This window comes from Eleginops maclovinus, chromosome 22 (genome assembly GCF_036324505.1).
Source record: "Eleginops maclovinus isolate JMC-PN-2008 ecotype Puerto Natales chromosome 22, JC_Emac_rtc_rv5, whole genome shotgun sequence".
NCBI classification, from domain to species: Eukaryota; Metazoa; Chordata; class Actinopteri; order Perciformes; family Eleginopidae; genus Eleginops; species Eleginops maclovinus.
The window spans coordinates 18,358,289-18,373,691 of record NC_086370.1 but is presented as its reverse complement, the minus strand read 5'-3'; the positions used below and the strand labels follow the sequence as shown (position 1 = coordinate 18,373,691).

Sequence of the window (15,403 nt, the reverse complement as noted above, 5' to 3'; positions counted from 1 at the left end):
AACCAAGTGAATGGAAACCATTATTAAAGTCATTCCTACTTTAAACATTCTTATGGATTAAAGGTGTAATTGTAACATGTCAAAGCTCTCATAGTTCCACACATTACTTTCCTGATTAAAGACTTGAAATATTTTTCAAGAAGACTAGAATTGATCATAAATAATGGAGTATATTAAGAGAATCGAGCAGAGTCATACAGATCCTAATAATGTTTTGATTTAAGATAGTGGGTATGTGAAGAGTATTGGAAATAAGATCTATTAGAGATTTTTGTATGAATTCGGTGGTGATAAAGATCCAGTAGTTTAAAAAAGGAAGTGATGGCTTAACAATTACTTAACTTAACATGAGGGAAGCAGTTTTTGTTAATGTAATCTAAGTAAAGTATATTGAAGTAAGTTGTTGTTGTTCTTTAGAAGGTTTCACACAAGCTGCGACACTAGATGTGTGCAATATCTCAACAGTTTTGACATTATATATTGTGGTAATAAAGCTGTCGCTTTAGGAGGTCAAAAAAGCAGTGACCTACACATCTGGCATATGTTCATTTGACAGGTTAATGTGAGTAGATTGGAATGTGCATACGTCCGGGACGTCTCTACATAACCACGGCGCTGTCCTAATAGAATGATAAGACATATTTTAAAAACAGTACTAATTAAAAGGAAACTTATAAGTGTTTTTGTAAATGGAGAGTATGACGGAATAATTAAAGACTCTGCAGAGCATGACGTGACCAGAAGACTGAGACCGAGTGACCTTTGACCGGGACTGACTGTTGTTTTACAACAGCACTGTTGATGACTGACTCTGGGTTGACCCTGACCAGACCCGACTGTGTGAGTGAGAATGAATGTTTGCATCTGATCAATGCAATTGCATGAGTTTAGAGAGGAACAGAGACTAATTGAGCATGTTCTGAACTAACACAAACTAAATCCAGAGATTTTGTTTCTTTCAGGACTGATGGATGGAGAGAGACACTCTTTAACGGGAGAGTTTGATGTTTGAACAATAATGATTTGATGTGTCTTTGAATTCTTGCTTAACTAAAGTTCTTTTTCTCAACCGGGTTTTGTTACACCTCTTTGTTAAGATGTGTAAAAAGGGGGAGTGGCAACATGTTTGCTCAACAGCATGATTGTTTAGATTACAATTCCATGATTAACAATTCAATTTTTTTATAAATGATGTTATTGTTTCCATTTCTTTCCATTTTTTACAGGAAAAGCAGAATCAGTTGCCGAGAGGCTGCTGACAGATACAATTCCAGAGTGGAACCTATGAAAGAAGTTCACCTGTGATAATGATATTGAATTTGTAAATGGTTTTTTAACAGATATGTTACCTGGGGATAGTAGAGGTATGGAGTTAACAAGAATATTTAAAGTTAAGCTAAACATATGATGTGATGAAATGGGAACCAAGTTAGTCAGCGCCCTTTCTCTAGTAGAGATTGAGAAGTATCAATGGTTCAGAGGTTTTGTTTGTAATATGCACAGCAGATACAGCATATAGGTTGTCAATGTAAATCTTATATCCCAGGCTCCTCCAACTACTCGATATACATGGTCCAGGTAAGATGAATAAAATAGTGGAACAAAGGGTAAGGCTCAACTACAGACAGTTGGAGATTATGAGTATAAGGAGGGTGATAAACACAACAATAATTTCACAGATGTAATCTAAGTTCCTAGGAAAAATGTGATGACATTTTGTTGGAATTCTGATTTCATGTCCCAGCTCTCTAACTTCTAAACACTAACAGGTAGAAGCAGTTTGTCTGGTGCCTAAGGAGGGATTTCTGCACACGATTCAGGCAGAGATCGACATGGAGTTTGGCACAGGAGAAAGCTGATACATCTAAAGAGGTTAAGTGATTGGCAGGAACGGGAAGCCGTGGGTAATTGATTCTGATACAGAAGTATATTTCATCCACACCTTTTCAGGAACAACAGCCAGGAAATACATTCATTCTGGCTGCATCATGGTTTTACTGGGTCTTATTCTATCTACACATTCAGTGTATCCTTCTCCAGAAATGAGAGGAGTTGACATATTGCATTTTGACTTGAAATGGGGATTTTAAAATGTAGGAATAATTTAGATACTTATTGGAAATTCAAAGCTAATTGCAATATGTAACATAATTTACCGAAGGAAGTTGGGTATTTCATTTTGTTTGTAATTATGGCACAAGCCAATAACGTTTTGAAGTCACGTTAGACCATAAGGAATTTCCAATGACGGGAACAAATGTTGCACAACAGATAATACCAGATGAGCATAACTTTCATAATTTACTTATTTAGTGTTTTGAAACAGATAAGAAACATACAGGTTGTTTCAACGAAATACAGGATGGTTTGAATGAGTGGTCGAATTATTTTTGATTATGTGACTGGTTGGGATAAAAATAACAGAAAGCTTGCAGTTACAAAGTTGGGTAAAATGAAGTGTTATCCCCCGAGAGACATAAAATAGGAGGAACACACAGAGTGTGTTTGGTACGGTGAAAGCATGAAATGGTATTGGATGATCTATTCAAAGCAAGGGGAGAAACAACTTCATTTCATTTACTATTAGGGGTTGAGGTTCCTGGAAAAGTTCCTATGTGCTCGGTTTTGGTAGAAATAGCTGAGCCCCAAGCGGAGATAGTCCCTGAAACGGCAGATTCAAATTCTTCCCTGAATGCAGTCCCTCATATAGGAACAGCGCAGGCTTATATACTGGATAATAATAGACTGGTGACATATTTGAGTACATCGACTGTGCAGAAGGTTATAGCGGTGGAAATATGGTATGAAGGCACTAATGCATGGTTAAGATTGGGTTGTGTATGCGGTAGAACAAAGCAGGCTCTACTGATCTTGCATTGATGAGGCAGTATGGGAACGTTACGATGGTGAAATTCCATAACAGCAGTAACCAGCCAGGACCTTCTTTCAGGAATTGCTGTGGCTGACGTACAATACCCCAGGGCAGATGTTTGGTGGTACAGTGGTACTAAAATGTTGTGTCCAGGCATTCCCCATGACTGGCCTGGAACATTTGCACTGTTGTAGTTGGTGAGAGGGAGTTTAAAGCTAGAAACCAGATAACTGCAGGATTCGAATCAATATTTCTTTGGCCTACAATCAACAAGAATGTAGATTGGATCAACTATATTTACTACAACCAGCAGAGATTCATAAATTACACCCATGATGCAGTAAGGGGACTGCACGTACAGTTGGATGGAACCAGTCTGATGGCCTGGCAAATAGGGTGGCCTTAGATATGTTTTTGTCTAATAAAGGGGGTGTTTGCAGACTAATTGGAATCTTGTGCTGTGTTTTCATCCCAAATAACCCTTCCCCAGATGGATCAGTAACCAGAGCGTTAGAAGGACTTACCGCCCTGATCATCGAGCTAGCAGACTATAGTGGAGTAGAGGACCCCTTTGTAGGAACGTTAGAAAGAATGTTCAGTAAATATTAGACTCCGATAATGAATCAATGTTATTCAATGCAGGAATGGATACAATCTTGGTACTATGTGGATGTTGTTACATACTATGTATTCGCACTTTAGCGGACCAATTGATCACCACGGTCCTCTCTAGTGAGCAAAAATAAAGGTCAATTTCTCTTGAGAAAACAGTTACATTTGTTAATTGAAAAACAGGATGATCCTATCCCTTATTCAGACCATGAGCAAGATGAGTTCGTCTGAAGGAAGTGTCTTATAAGTTCTTATTACTGTATACATGAAATGCTCTATAAACTACTCCTAGGATGTGATTAATCACTTATTACAACTTGGTATTATATAGTAGAGTTGATTGTTGTTATGATTTACACACAGTTCATTTATTTTTTATATATATAGGATCATATTGAATAAGTGCATTTACACTGGACTAGAATCGAAAATGATCTGTTTACCTCATCACGAGATATGAAAGGAGGGAATTGAAGAGTTTACGCATTTAGGAAATTGCTGCTATTGTTCTAGGTGCCATTTCAGGATTTCAGCCACAAGTAATCAATAATAAAAGATTGTATGATCATGTATAACTTTTAACTATACAGTTCTGTATTATGCAATATTCAAATGGAGAACATATTGATTATATTATAGTTTACACACCGTTTGAAAGGTGTGTAAGGAGGGATTGTTAGAAATAATCAATATATTAGAGCGGAACTTTAAAAGATAATTCACTGTTTCTGGACGGATCATATTTGTCCATTTCCGGTAGTATTACAGGATGTTGTTTTTAGCCTCAGATAGCATAAAGCTAATATTGTTTTGTATATATGAGTAGAGGGAGAAGGACCAGTGGAGTTGCATACTAAACACACCGCCTCTACCTCTCACTCATTGATGCTGCAATGATACAGTTGCCTGTTTAATAACTGATAAACCTCCTAAGAATTGCATAATAGAATATCGTAGATGACAGCTCCAGGACTTCGCTAACAAGATGGCGACGGTGACGTCATAAGAGGACCCGCCCCGACGACGTCAGCCTATAGAGGAGGATCCAGCCCCCCGCTACCAACCAATGAGAGCACGACAGCGGGGCGCGTCTGATTTTGAAGTTGTTTATTGTATGGTCGGAAAGGGGTGGTTCTATAAAACATGTAAGGATTGTGAAATCGGGCTCTCTTTTGTTCCGGACCGCCAGACAGTAACTACTGATGAGCTCCGCTCAGTCAGTGGCCTGTGGACGCGTGTCCCGGGCTATTGAGCCACAGCTGTGAAGCTTTTGTAAAACCTACCGCTGCATCCTTTTATTAAACACTCCTTTTATAATTTTTAAGGGAGTTTTGCTTTCTTTATTTTAAACCGTCTCCTGGGCTTCAAATAAACGAACATTTCTTACAAAACAAACGAGGACCAAAGTCCATCTGGAGAACGCAAAAGAGGTGAATGTCCGCTGGAGAGCTGAGAGACGCATCCGTAAAGACAAAGGGGAGTTTCTAACAGGTCTGCTGTAACTGTAAAACGGTATTATTATAATTTGTGGTGATAGCCTAGGATTAACCATCGAGGGGAAATGTTTGGACTTTAAATATGTAACACGGCTTCAAGAGGAATTTCACTTCGTAAGTAAAGTTAATGTTTCTACTGTCGCGCTTCCCCCCTGCGTCACGCGAAAAAGGTCGACAATGTTTAAAAGTGTATTTTCAATTAAAATGGTTTCCTCTCAAAGCGGGGTTTGAGGCAAAACTGTTATAGGTGTATGACTTTTGCTAAATTATAATTTGTGATGGAATAATGTGTCCAACCATATGTGGTTCTATGGCCCATGTAACTTAGAAAAAGTGTGTTGGATGTGATCTGTTAGTAGGCTTATTTCTAACCATGTATTCAGCTTAATAAGCAAAAACAAGATAGTTCCGCTCTTGAATCGATCTAAATCTAAAATGTTCTGTTATTAAATAAAACAATATTATTATAGTACTGCTTTTATTATTTTTTTCATTTTTCCTGGCTCATAGTTAACTTTAGTTTAGCCTGAAAAAAGTGCTCGCAGCTTGGTGAAGAAAAATGAAACGCCTGTCAATACAAAATTATAAAGTTATTTAGTAATGAAAGTAATGAAGACATTGAATGGAAAAACTCCCTTGCAGTTAACATAATGGGTGTGTAGCATTGAGTACGAATTAAACCCTATTACCATACAAGATAAGACAAGCTGGCTTTATTAGCAGTCTTGAATGTAAGACCATGTATATTAGAATAGTTCATCTGTAAATTGCGTATAGCACAGCAATCAAAATGGAATGCCTTTCTGGACTGTAGTGTTGAATGTATGTCAATTTCTCTTTTTCCCACACTGGCTTCAGATCCCAGCAGCAAGTGACCACTGCACAGAATGACAACATGTCTTTTAGGTAAAAGGTAAGATTATATCTGTTATTCTTGGAACCAGGCAAATGAAAGTCACCAGTGTTTATATGTAGCCAAACTTGTGTTTGCATTACACAATAACCAGATGTAGTCAAACAAAGCGTCTTCCTAAAGTTAGTTAAGGAAACTCATTTATAGTCTTAGCATAATTTGGTTTTATGTAAATGTTGATGGAGTATTTGAATGGAATCAACTTTTTTGTCCTAACACACAATACAGCACACACAGTGAAATGTAGACTTATTTAACCCATCCTAGTATTAGGAGCAGTGGCAAGCTACTGCAGCATGTGGCTTCATTTTAAAGGTTGTGTTATTTTAGCTGAAAATACCATTCTTACCAAACACATTCACAACTGTGTGTTTGTTATTGCATGATTCATCCAATAAGATCCATTTGGCAGTATAGGGAGGTGGAGAAGGGGATGGTGTGCCTCAGCAAAGAAACATCTTTTGTCCAACCATGCTCTGAAGCCCCTGGTTCCCACACTTTTCCTACTGGTCTTTGTGATATACGGCTTGGGAGACAAGCTCCGAAACTTTGTGCTTGGCATCTTCGTCCCTCAGTACCATTACCCCTATGCAGTGGCTCTCTGCTTTGCCCAGGTAGGTGCCAGCTGCCTGGCTAATTTCTAAGCAAGGTTCACATTACAATTTCACATGCATGCATCTTTGTTTGCCACTGACTACCTGTATATTTAATTCTTTATTAAAAAGACATCGATGTCACCACAGCTCACATGCTTTTGAGTTTACACAGCATTGTGTGTCTTTCCAGCAAGGTATTTGTTTATACTGCAAATAAATGTGCCTTCATGGTGTATCTGCCAACTCAGCAATAAGCAAAGTTGACATGAAAGTACCTTATGTTTATTTATTTTAATTTGCACATAAAGTATGTACGTCTATGCACGAAAATACTGATTTAAAAAATAACGATACTGTCATTATCATCAAAATGTAATAAAACACTAATAATAGCAATTAATGAATAATTCTGTTCAAATTGATTTGATGTTAATCATTAATATTTTATCTGCATAACTGTACAACAAAGTGCAGGGTGCTGGCCATGCAACTTTGTCTTTGCTGTGTGTGTGTATGTGTGTGTGTGTGTGTGTGTGTGTGTGTGTGCTCATGCGTGCGTGCGTGCGTGTGTGTGTTTTAGTTTATAGGCGACAGGGCATGTGATTGTGTTAGTGGTGAGTTATGACAGACGAGCTTTAGTGTTAATTACAAAGGTTGAAACTATAGCCAAAGTAAGTCCTGTGGGTAGATTGCTTTTGACTTTTCACATACATGATTTCTTGTGTGAAAAAATATATATGACACGGTTTGTAAATCTAACTAGGTGAACAAAAACGAAGTGGTTTGATTTACCATGTCACATTTGTGCAAGTGATTTACAAGTTTTGGAGGAATGACCTGGGTGGGGACCGTCTGTAAAAGCTGAATGACATGTAGTAAGTTAACACTGTTCATAGTGCAAAAAGTAGTGATTTAGGTTAAAGATACAGTATACTACATACTTCTGAGTGTAGTTATGTCAGTGACGGAGTTTTATGGGAATGTTCTATTTCATGTCTGTACACCCTAGATCTTTATCCTTCATTTTGGACATAAAATAAGCTATGGAGCTGGAAACATATGGAAACAAAACAGAAACAATAATCTAATATGATTGCAATTTCTTTTCAGAAAGGTCTAATTTTTTGTAGTTGCTTTAAAATGGGGTCATCCATTGGCAATAATAAAATGTAACAAATTAAAACGTTTCACCTAAAGACCTTTCGTTTTTGTATGCTTTCCACAATATATTTTCAAAAGATTTATATATAAAGTAGTTTTATATGATAATACGAGTGACAAGAAATGTGTTCTCTCAGATCCACCTAACTATGCAGTTTTAAGGAAAACAAATGTTGGGATTTACTAGTCATGCAAACATTTTGTTTATGTTTTGAATCTTTGATTCTTTGTTGTTTTTTAACTATTTTTATTGACATCATCTTCCCCAGGTTCTGATCTCTCTCTTAGTCCTAAACCTCCTCCATGTCCTTGGTTTGGTGCCTCTGAAGCGTTACTCCAGTTCCCTGGGTGAGAGGGTGCTGGTGCCCTCTATCTGTAGCAGCACCCATGCCGTGTTGTCAATGTGGGCCAAAGCTGGCAGCTCCTATGCTGGCCTGTTCCCCGTCATCCTGCCTTTGTTCCCCATGGTAACTATGGGCTTCAGTTTCTCACAGAAGCTGTCATCTTCTCCATCTAACGAAATCTCCATACTTATCTCCATCCTGTGTGGGACATCTTTCGTCATCACAGGTAAAAATGTTATTCAGAGTTGAATCGGTTCACATAAGAGCAGATTGACCTGTCATCAGCTTCCTCTGTTTTTCTGCAGCCTCACAGGGACTGCCAGGTGTTGATCTGCTGGAGTACATGTATGCACCTCTGGATTTAATCCTCCACAGTCTGTCTCTGACGTGGCTGGCTAAAGTGTCTGAGGCTGAGCGCTGCCACTCCCCCGATGCCCAAGCCTCCATTTTTGACATCTACTACACTCAGCTGGTGAACCAGAGCTGGGTGCTGGGCCTGCTGTGGGTGCTGCACCCAGACCGTCCCTGGCAGGTTTTAAGTCACAGCAGCTGGCAAAGCCTGCTCTTCCACGGGTATCTGCACGCCATCCTGCTGCTGGGGATGTCGCTCAACTTCCTGGTCGGCATGTCGACTCTGTGTGTATCACCGCTTGCTGCTGCACTGCTACACTCAGCGAGGCAGGTGGGGCAGCCATTCCTCCAGCTTATGTAGTTTATTGCCATGTTTGTACTGTATTGATGGGATGTACATACATTGATATGTAATCCGCATAAATGGCCAGTGTAATTTTACTTTGTGGAATTCAACGGTATACATCACCTTCTTTCTTCCATTCACAGCAGCCGGTGCTACTGAGCCACAGAGATAGAATACAGAAGCATATTGCAACAAGCTAATGATTTACTGTTGGCTCCAACAGTATTGAAAACCTTCTTTTATTACCCAGTACTCAGTTTTAGGGTCAAGATTACATCATTTCAAAATGAGGTAAACATTAAGAGTGTTGTTTTTATTAGATTACATATGTTTTACAGCAACATGTACTCCATATGCCCTCAACACATGTCAATTTGTACAATAGTGCACTTGATGCTCGTTAACTTGGAGAAACTTGATTGAAAAATATTTGCCAGGATGAGACAATGTCTGAAGCAACTGCGGCAAAGTGAGCACATGTAGAGGACAGGAAGCAGTACAAACACAACAAATGAAGTCAAAACAGTATTAAAAAATTCCTGTTCCATTTAGGTAAAGAACATTAAGAACTTAAAACAATGATTAACAGACGGGGGCCTGAAGGGCAGAGCAAAGTTTCAAATTAAAAAGTTCAGCAGCATAAGCAAAACAATGCAAATGTTGTTTTAGAGAAGTTGCCAATATAAACGAGCATTTTATGTGGTGCAAACACTGGTTGGATTCAAGAATGATGGCATTATTTAACTTTTCCATGCTGCTACACCAAGTTTTTGATAGCGAACACAGAATTTTGGACCCTACTGTTTATGTGAAGAGTTTTTTCAGATGAGAAGGGACCTCGATGGGAACGTGGACACAGACAGTTGAATATGCTATGTTGGGTTTACTTAACAGCGTTAAACATATTTCCACTCTTTAATCCTAAACTGAAATAATTTTTAACCAGAGGTTTGTTTGAAGAAGTTGCCCTTGAATGAGTCTGACTGCTAAGGTTAGTCAGATGAAAAGGAATCGTGATAATAAATCTCTTTGAGTCAACTCTTTAGGGTATTACCAAAAGCTAAATTATGACTTTGTGGAACTAACTTATGGTGCTACTCCAGAGAGAACCTGTATACATTTTACAAACTGAAATAAGACATTTTTTTCCAAAGTTATTTATTATTTTTTAACAACCAAATGCAAGTGCTTCAAAAAAACCTCAACAGTACACACATTCCAACATTACACAGAGCAGCATGTATTATAAATCCTCAGTAAACATGAAATGGTACGTTATAACTTGCTTATTTATTATGTTTACTGCAGTAAAAATGTTGATTCATTAAATGTGGTTTCACCAAATTATTTTTGAACTAAATACTAGATTAATTCCTTTTGACACCGCCATAAACATGTTCCAATCATAAATAATTGATCTGTATGAATATTTATAGCATGATTTGCACACTGATATGGACCAAACCAAAATATATAATTTTGTTTTACCCTTACCAAAATTGCATTATGCTAGTTTTGTGTTTATGTCTATGTGCGCTTATGTCTTTTTAAATTGATTTATTGTGGGCACATGTATGATTTTTTTGTGTACATTTTATACGAACTGTAAGCAACAAAAAATTCAATCCAACATTTTTTTTTTTTAGCTTTTCAGTTTTACAGTGTGCGCAGTCATTTCAGTGAAAAACACCAAATGTGAAAAACCGTGTTTGTTCAATAAAAACTTTACAGGACATCTTGGACTTCCATGAGTGCTTTGCTTACAGATGTGTTGTCAATGTGAATGAAGGTTTCAGCTAACAGCTTTACCGGACACCTTGTTAACTGTGAACGCTGATCCTTATTCCATGTTTCAGTACCCGAGTCTACGTCTTGTCTTTTACGACGGGTCAGAGTTGGGTGGCAGGTGAATCCCCAGACTCTGCAGCAGATTGGAAGCCGGTCCTGCCAGCCCGGCCTGGCAGCTGAGGGATTCCAACAGGTTTGTGATCAGGTTAAGATCCACATCCAGAGGCTGGATCTCCTCCTCTGTCTCTTCATGTGTTGGGAAACTGTCCGTGGCAGAGGGATGAGGGGAGCCATTGTCCAAGCCTGCCTTGTTCTGATTCTGCAGAAAAGGACAAATACAGTAAAACATATAGTAATACATGGAAAGACATTAGTGATTAGGATACAAAAAACTGTATTCTGTTACAATTACCCCAAAAAAGATGTAATCTAATAACACTTAAACAATACATTTGAAATAAAGACAAATATACTACCATGCATACAACGCAAGTCTCACACAATGGCCTTAATTCTTTCACTGTTTAAAATGTGCCATTATTTTGAAAGCTGCTCTGGGATGTTCTCTTTTTTTCTGCTGAACATACAGATTTGTCTCGTCATTATTATAGTTTTAAAATTAGTTTAAAATTGCAATACCTGGAATATGTTACCGACTATACTTCTTCTAAAGGCAATAGTAATTGTTTCCCTCACACTGCCGATAACTATTAAGGATGATACAAGTGTATCAAACAAATGTATGGCGATATGTTTTATACGATTTACCGTCACGTTGAAGCTTTGCCCGATATTAGTGCTCATCAGCTCCTGATCCATTTCGTCCATGTATTTTCTGAGACCGTCCAAACTTTCTGTCCCGTTCATCTGCGCATGACCAGAAGACCCGTCTTCTATCACTTCCTCCTCCTCATCACCTTCATCATCATCATCATCATCATCATCAACATCATCTAGATCATCTGAATCCAACTCTTCTGTGGTTCCTATAAAAATTAAACAGAGTCAGAGCAAGATGTGGCATGTCGCTGCTTATTCTTTTTATTGTTACATTACTACATACCTAGTAATCTGTCCAGTGCTTTGGCCATGGAGTCAGGCTCAAAACTAAAAGGCTGCATTGAACTGCTCCTGTAATACAAGACAAAAACAAAGTAGAACCTAAACGAAAGACTTTTGGTGGGACAATGAACATAAGATATTTAAGGTAGCATGTGAATGCACAAACCATGAAAAGAAAAGTATGCATGTGTTGCATCCTTTGTTGTAAACCTTTGTTAGATTAGCTGTTCTTCAACATGTGTAGGGTGTATTTATCTGCACAATACTATTCAATATTGTCCAAATCAGTCAGGTATTCCTCACCAGGGCAGTTCAGCTCCCTCATGTGACGACATGGCGTTGAGGAAGTTCTTCATCCCCTGACTGACTGCTACCAGGCTGTACCCGGCCTCCTCTTTCTCCGTGTCATCCTCTGTCTCCTTTCTCCTCTCCTCTGCCCCCCCGACATGCTGTGTCTGTTTGCTTGAATTGGATTTTTGGCTGCCAACATCAGCTCTCCCCCCACTCCTCTCCTCCAACATACGCTCCAAATCCTGAGATGTGATGTCCAGCCAGCTGTCACCTGGAAATGGACACAAACATACATAATATGGCCTATAATTGAAAGGTGAAGGCATACCAAAAGGATAAAGGCAACTGACAGGACGCAGAAAAATCCCAGTTGTATAGACATCATCTATTTTCTTAAAATATGTTTTTATAAGCCTGTCTTTATTTAGTGAGCAATTAAAGTTGAAAGAAAAGGAACATTTCCACAGGCATACATAACCAAAAACCTTCCACATTTCTATGTTCAGACATTTTGATACTTAAATTCTGCTGTCAGGACCCTTGAGACAAATTCAAGTTGATGTGCTATTAAAGGATGGACCTACAAAAGATTCAAAAGAGCGCCCTGTCCCACAATGTAAACAAAAGTGAAGAGAATAAGCACCATGATTTTGATCATCTTAAAAATGGTAGTTTTTTTTTTATTGGCCTCACTACTGACAAACAAGGACAATATGACCTTGTTGAAAAGATAGTTTTTCACTCACTGTCCTCTGGAGGGAGCTGTGACTCTTGTTTCTTCATCTCTTCCAGGTTTAAAGGACAGCAGGTGTTCAGCAGCTGGAGAACTTCCTCACCCGGGGACAAAGTGCTGAGACAACACACACAATATGTATACTCAGACAGACACCTTTCAGTGTTGCAGGCAGCCATATTAACACAGGGCTCATGAATATGGATGCACAGCCACAGTCGTTACCTTGATTTAGAGGCGACAGACTGTTTGAAGAAGTTTTCCGCAGATTTTGTCAGGTCTCTGTAATGAGCCGAACCTTCCATCTCTTCCTACATTTCACAACAATGAAATAAAACTTCCACATTTAGAGACATGCTGAGTAGATCTGTGCTTGTTTGCATAACTCAATATTCCAGGTTGGGTTGAGTTGTAATTCTTTCTTTGCTCTCAACCAAAAAAAAAAAATGCATGACTTACCCGGAAGAAGCCATTCTTTTTCAGACTCTCCATGAAGCCTTTCCACTGAGGGTTACAGCTGACAGGAGCATCAGGCTCAGATGATGGCAGCCTGCACTTAGAGCACAGGATCTCAAAGCCATGGGCCTGGGAGAAATAAACAGAAATGTTATCAAATAAAACACACAGTCCTTGTAGCATTCTACCAAATGCTTAAGTTTATTTATCCAAAAAACGCTCAGAATAACGAGTAAACAAATTTGATGGCACACCAGTTTCATGCCGAGCTCATGTGCTTTGTAGTGGGGTTGAGAGGGAGGAGTCAGGGTGAAACCGCTTCTCCGGTCGGGGGTGAACTGTTGCTGTTGCAGCTGAGCGAACAGGCAGCGGGTGAACGTTACCTGAAAATATATATTTATACAGTTAAGTTCAAATTTAAACTTCGGGTGAAAGGTTTTAAAGGTATTCCATTCAACTCAAACAGTCGTAGCATACCACATAGAAGCTGTATTTCAAAATATATACAATTTTTTTTTTTTTACTTGAGCGCCATTTTCATGACATGTGTTTACCGAGGTGAGGACTCTCGTGTCAGGAGGAAAGGTCTTGAAGCTTCGACACGCCTGTAGATCTATCGGATCCCGAAGGTAGAATGCTGACACTGCAGGAGCAACCAGATCTGGTCGCTGTGCTAACACCATGGCAATACCTGAAGGTACGAAGCAGTGGGCACGATGGAGGCTAGCTTTTATCTTCTCGGGGTACCTAAGGGGAGAGTATAGACATTAGTTTACTTTATCATTTTCGATACATTACCAGAGCATCTTAGCAGAAAGCAAATATAGGCTGCCTGTCAATGCGATCAACCTGCAACACATTTGTGTACTAAAAATTAACTTTTAAGATGCTCACCCCTCTAATCGTTTCCTCAGGGCTGAACAAATCTTGGGGCTTGCCTGACAGGCCTCTCGATGAGCGGTGAGCAGCGCTGTAGCTTGTGCCACAGTTGGTACTTCATCTCTTGAGACCCCCACTGGACTGGATTTGGAGGGAGAAGGCAGAATATGCAACTCTCCCCTATAGAGTAAGACCTGTAAAAGAGATCAGTATAACAAAAAAGGCTTATACCTTCTACTTCTGGCTGCTCAATTTACATCTTAAATATCACAAGTGTTGTTAACGTATTATCCTGCTAAACAAAACATGCAAGTATCATAAATGTTTGTTTGCCTAAGAGCTTGTTTACTGCAATAGTCCAAACAATGAAAGATTTTTTTTTTAAAACATCATTTTCACCATCTCGTCTAGTTTACTCACTCTGTTTTCACTGGTGTCTGGATTCAGCCACTTAGGAAGATAATCTGCTGCTTCAATGAGAAGAAACTCTCCATCATTGTCTTCAACTCTTCACACACACAAAAAAAAGAAGAGAAAGCGACACCTGGAATTAATTTAGGTTTAAATACTGTATTAGGGCAATCCAAACATTTGTTTGTTTTTTTATTTAAACTTAAGAACAAAGACCATTTTGAATCACACCTGGCTGCAAGATCTGGGAAGGCCTCTGTGATTTGCTGCAGGAGGAAAACAATAAACCACTCATCCTCTACATTGTCCCCAAACTGAGTGCTACCTCCAATGTGAGCAGGGACACCACCTGTCAATAAAAATAACATACATTAGTCCTTAGTGCGGTTACTTATATTTGCATCAATACATGTCTTATATTGACTTTACCTTTCTCAGGATGATACTTGAGGTTGAATGACTGATGCTGCCAGATGTATTGTATCAGAAGTGGGGCAACTTTTGCTAAAATTTCCTCTACTAGATGTGTGAGATGTTCTTCAGTCTGCTGTGAATTTGAACCTTGTGGCTGGACCTGAAAGAGTTGGTACTGAACCATATCCTCCTGAATCCCTCTTCTCTGAAAGGCTTCCATTGTAGTACTTTTTAAAGACTGTATCTAGAGTTCAATAAAAGTAAAGCATGAAATATTAGCAACTATTAACAGCTAAGTAAAGCACTCTTTAATAATGCTGATATTCAGTACACTCTGTTGAAGGTGTTAGTCAACCTTACCTTGTTTTGTTTTTAAATGTAAGATATATGTTGATGAGGTCCAGATAGATATCAAATGTGGAACAATGTTAAAATCTTGTTTTTCTACGTACGTTGCTGGCACGCCTGCTGTCACTGTTTAGGTCCGACTGCGAATTCTACTCGACTACCACAAATCCTGTGAGAAAAGAATAGTTCCTACGTTACATATTACCAAGCGCCTTCGTTCTACAGAAAACATAACTATTCATCATATACAATTTACAACAACAATAAAACCGATTCCTAACAAGTTAATAAAACATGAAGAATAAACACAATGCAGGTTCTGAAATTAGT

The 15,403-nt window shown here is 38.7% G+C and overlaps 2 protein-coding genes across 7 annotated transcripts; one reads left to right on the top strand and one right to left on the bottom strand.

Moving 5' to 3' along the window:
• Nucleotides 1-1,205: 1,205 nt before the first annotated feature.
• Nucleotides 1,206-10,426, top strand: si:ch211-248a14.8 (uncharacterized). Of its 6 annotated transcripts, none has more exons than XM_063874180.1 (5): nt 1,206-4,914; nt 5,839-5,893; nt 6,306-6,507; nt 7,920-8,220; nt 8,300-10,426. In XM_063874180.1, the coding sequence occupies exons 2-5, from the start codon at nt 5,868-5,870 to the stop codon at nt 8,704-8,706; spliced, it is 936 nt and encodes a 311-aa protein (XP_063730250.1). In that variant the 5' UTR covers nt 1,206-4,914; nt 5,839-5,867; the 3' UTR covers nt 8,707-10,426. The 6 variants fall into 6 exon arrangements, with proteins under 6 accessions (XP_063730250.1, XP_063730249.1, XP_063730251.1 ...); XM_063874179.1 differs by having other exon boundaries at nt 1,206-4,975; XM_063874181.1 differs by having other exon boundaries at nt 1,206-5,094; nt 5,839-5,886; nt 6,311-6,507.
• On the bottom strand, nt 9,065-15,242 carry ecd (ecdysoneless homolog (Drosophila)). Its single transcript, XM_063874176.1, has 14 exons — nt 15,086-15,242; nt 14,741-14,969; nt 14,543-14,660; nt 14,321-14,408; nt 13,916-14,094; nt 13,576-13,768; nt 13,276-13,404; nt 13,025-13,150; nt 12,791-12,876; nt 12,579-12,682; nt 11,845-12,103; nt 11,543-11,610; nt 11,248-11,465; nt 9,065-10,798 (listed from the first exon to the last, which is right to left on the bottom strand). The coding sequence occupies exons 2-14, from the start codon at nt 14,943-14,945 to the stop codon at nt 10,571-10,573; spliced, it is 2,001 nt and encodes a 666-aa protein (XP_063730246.1). The 5' UTR covers nt 14,946-14,969; nt 15,086-15,242; the 3' UTR covers nt 9,065-10,570.
• Between the last annotated feature and the right edge of the window lie 161 nt (nt 15,243-15,403).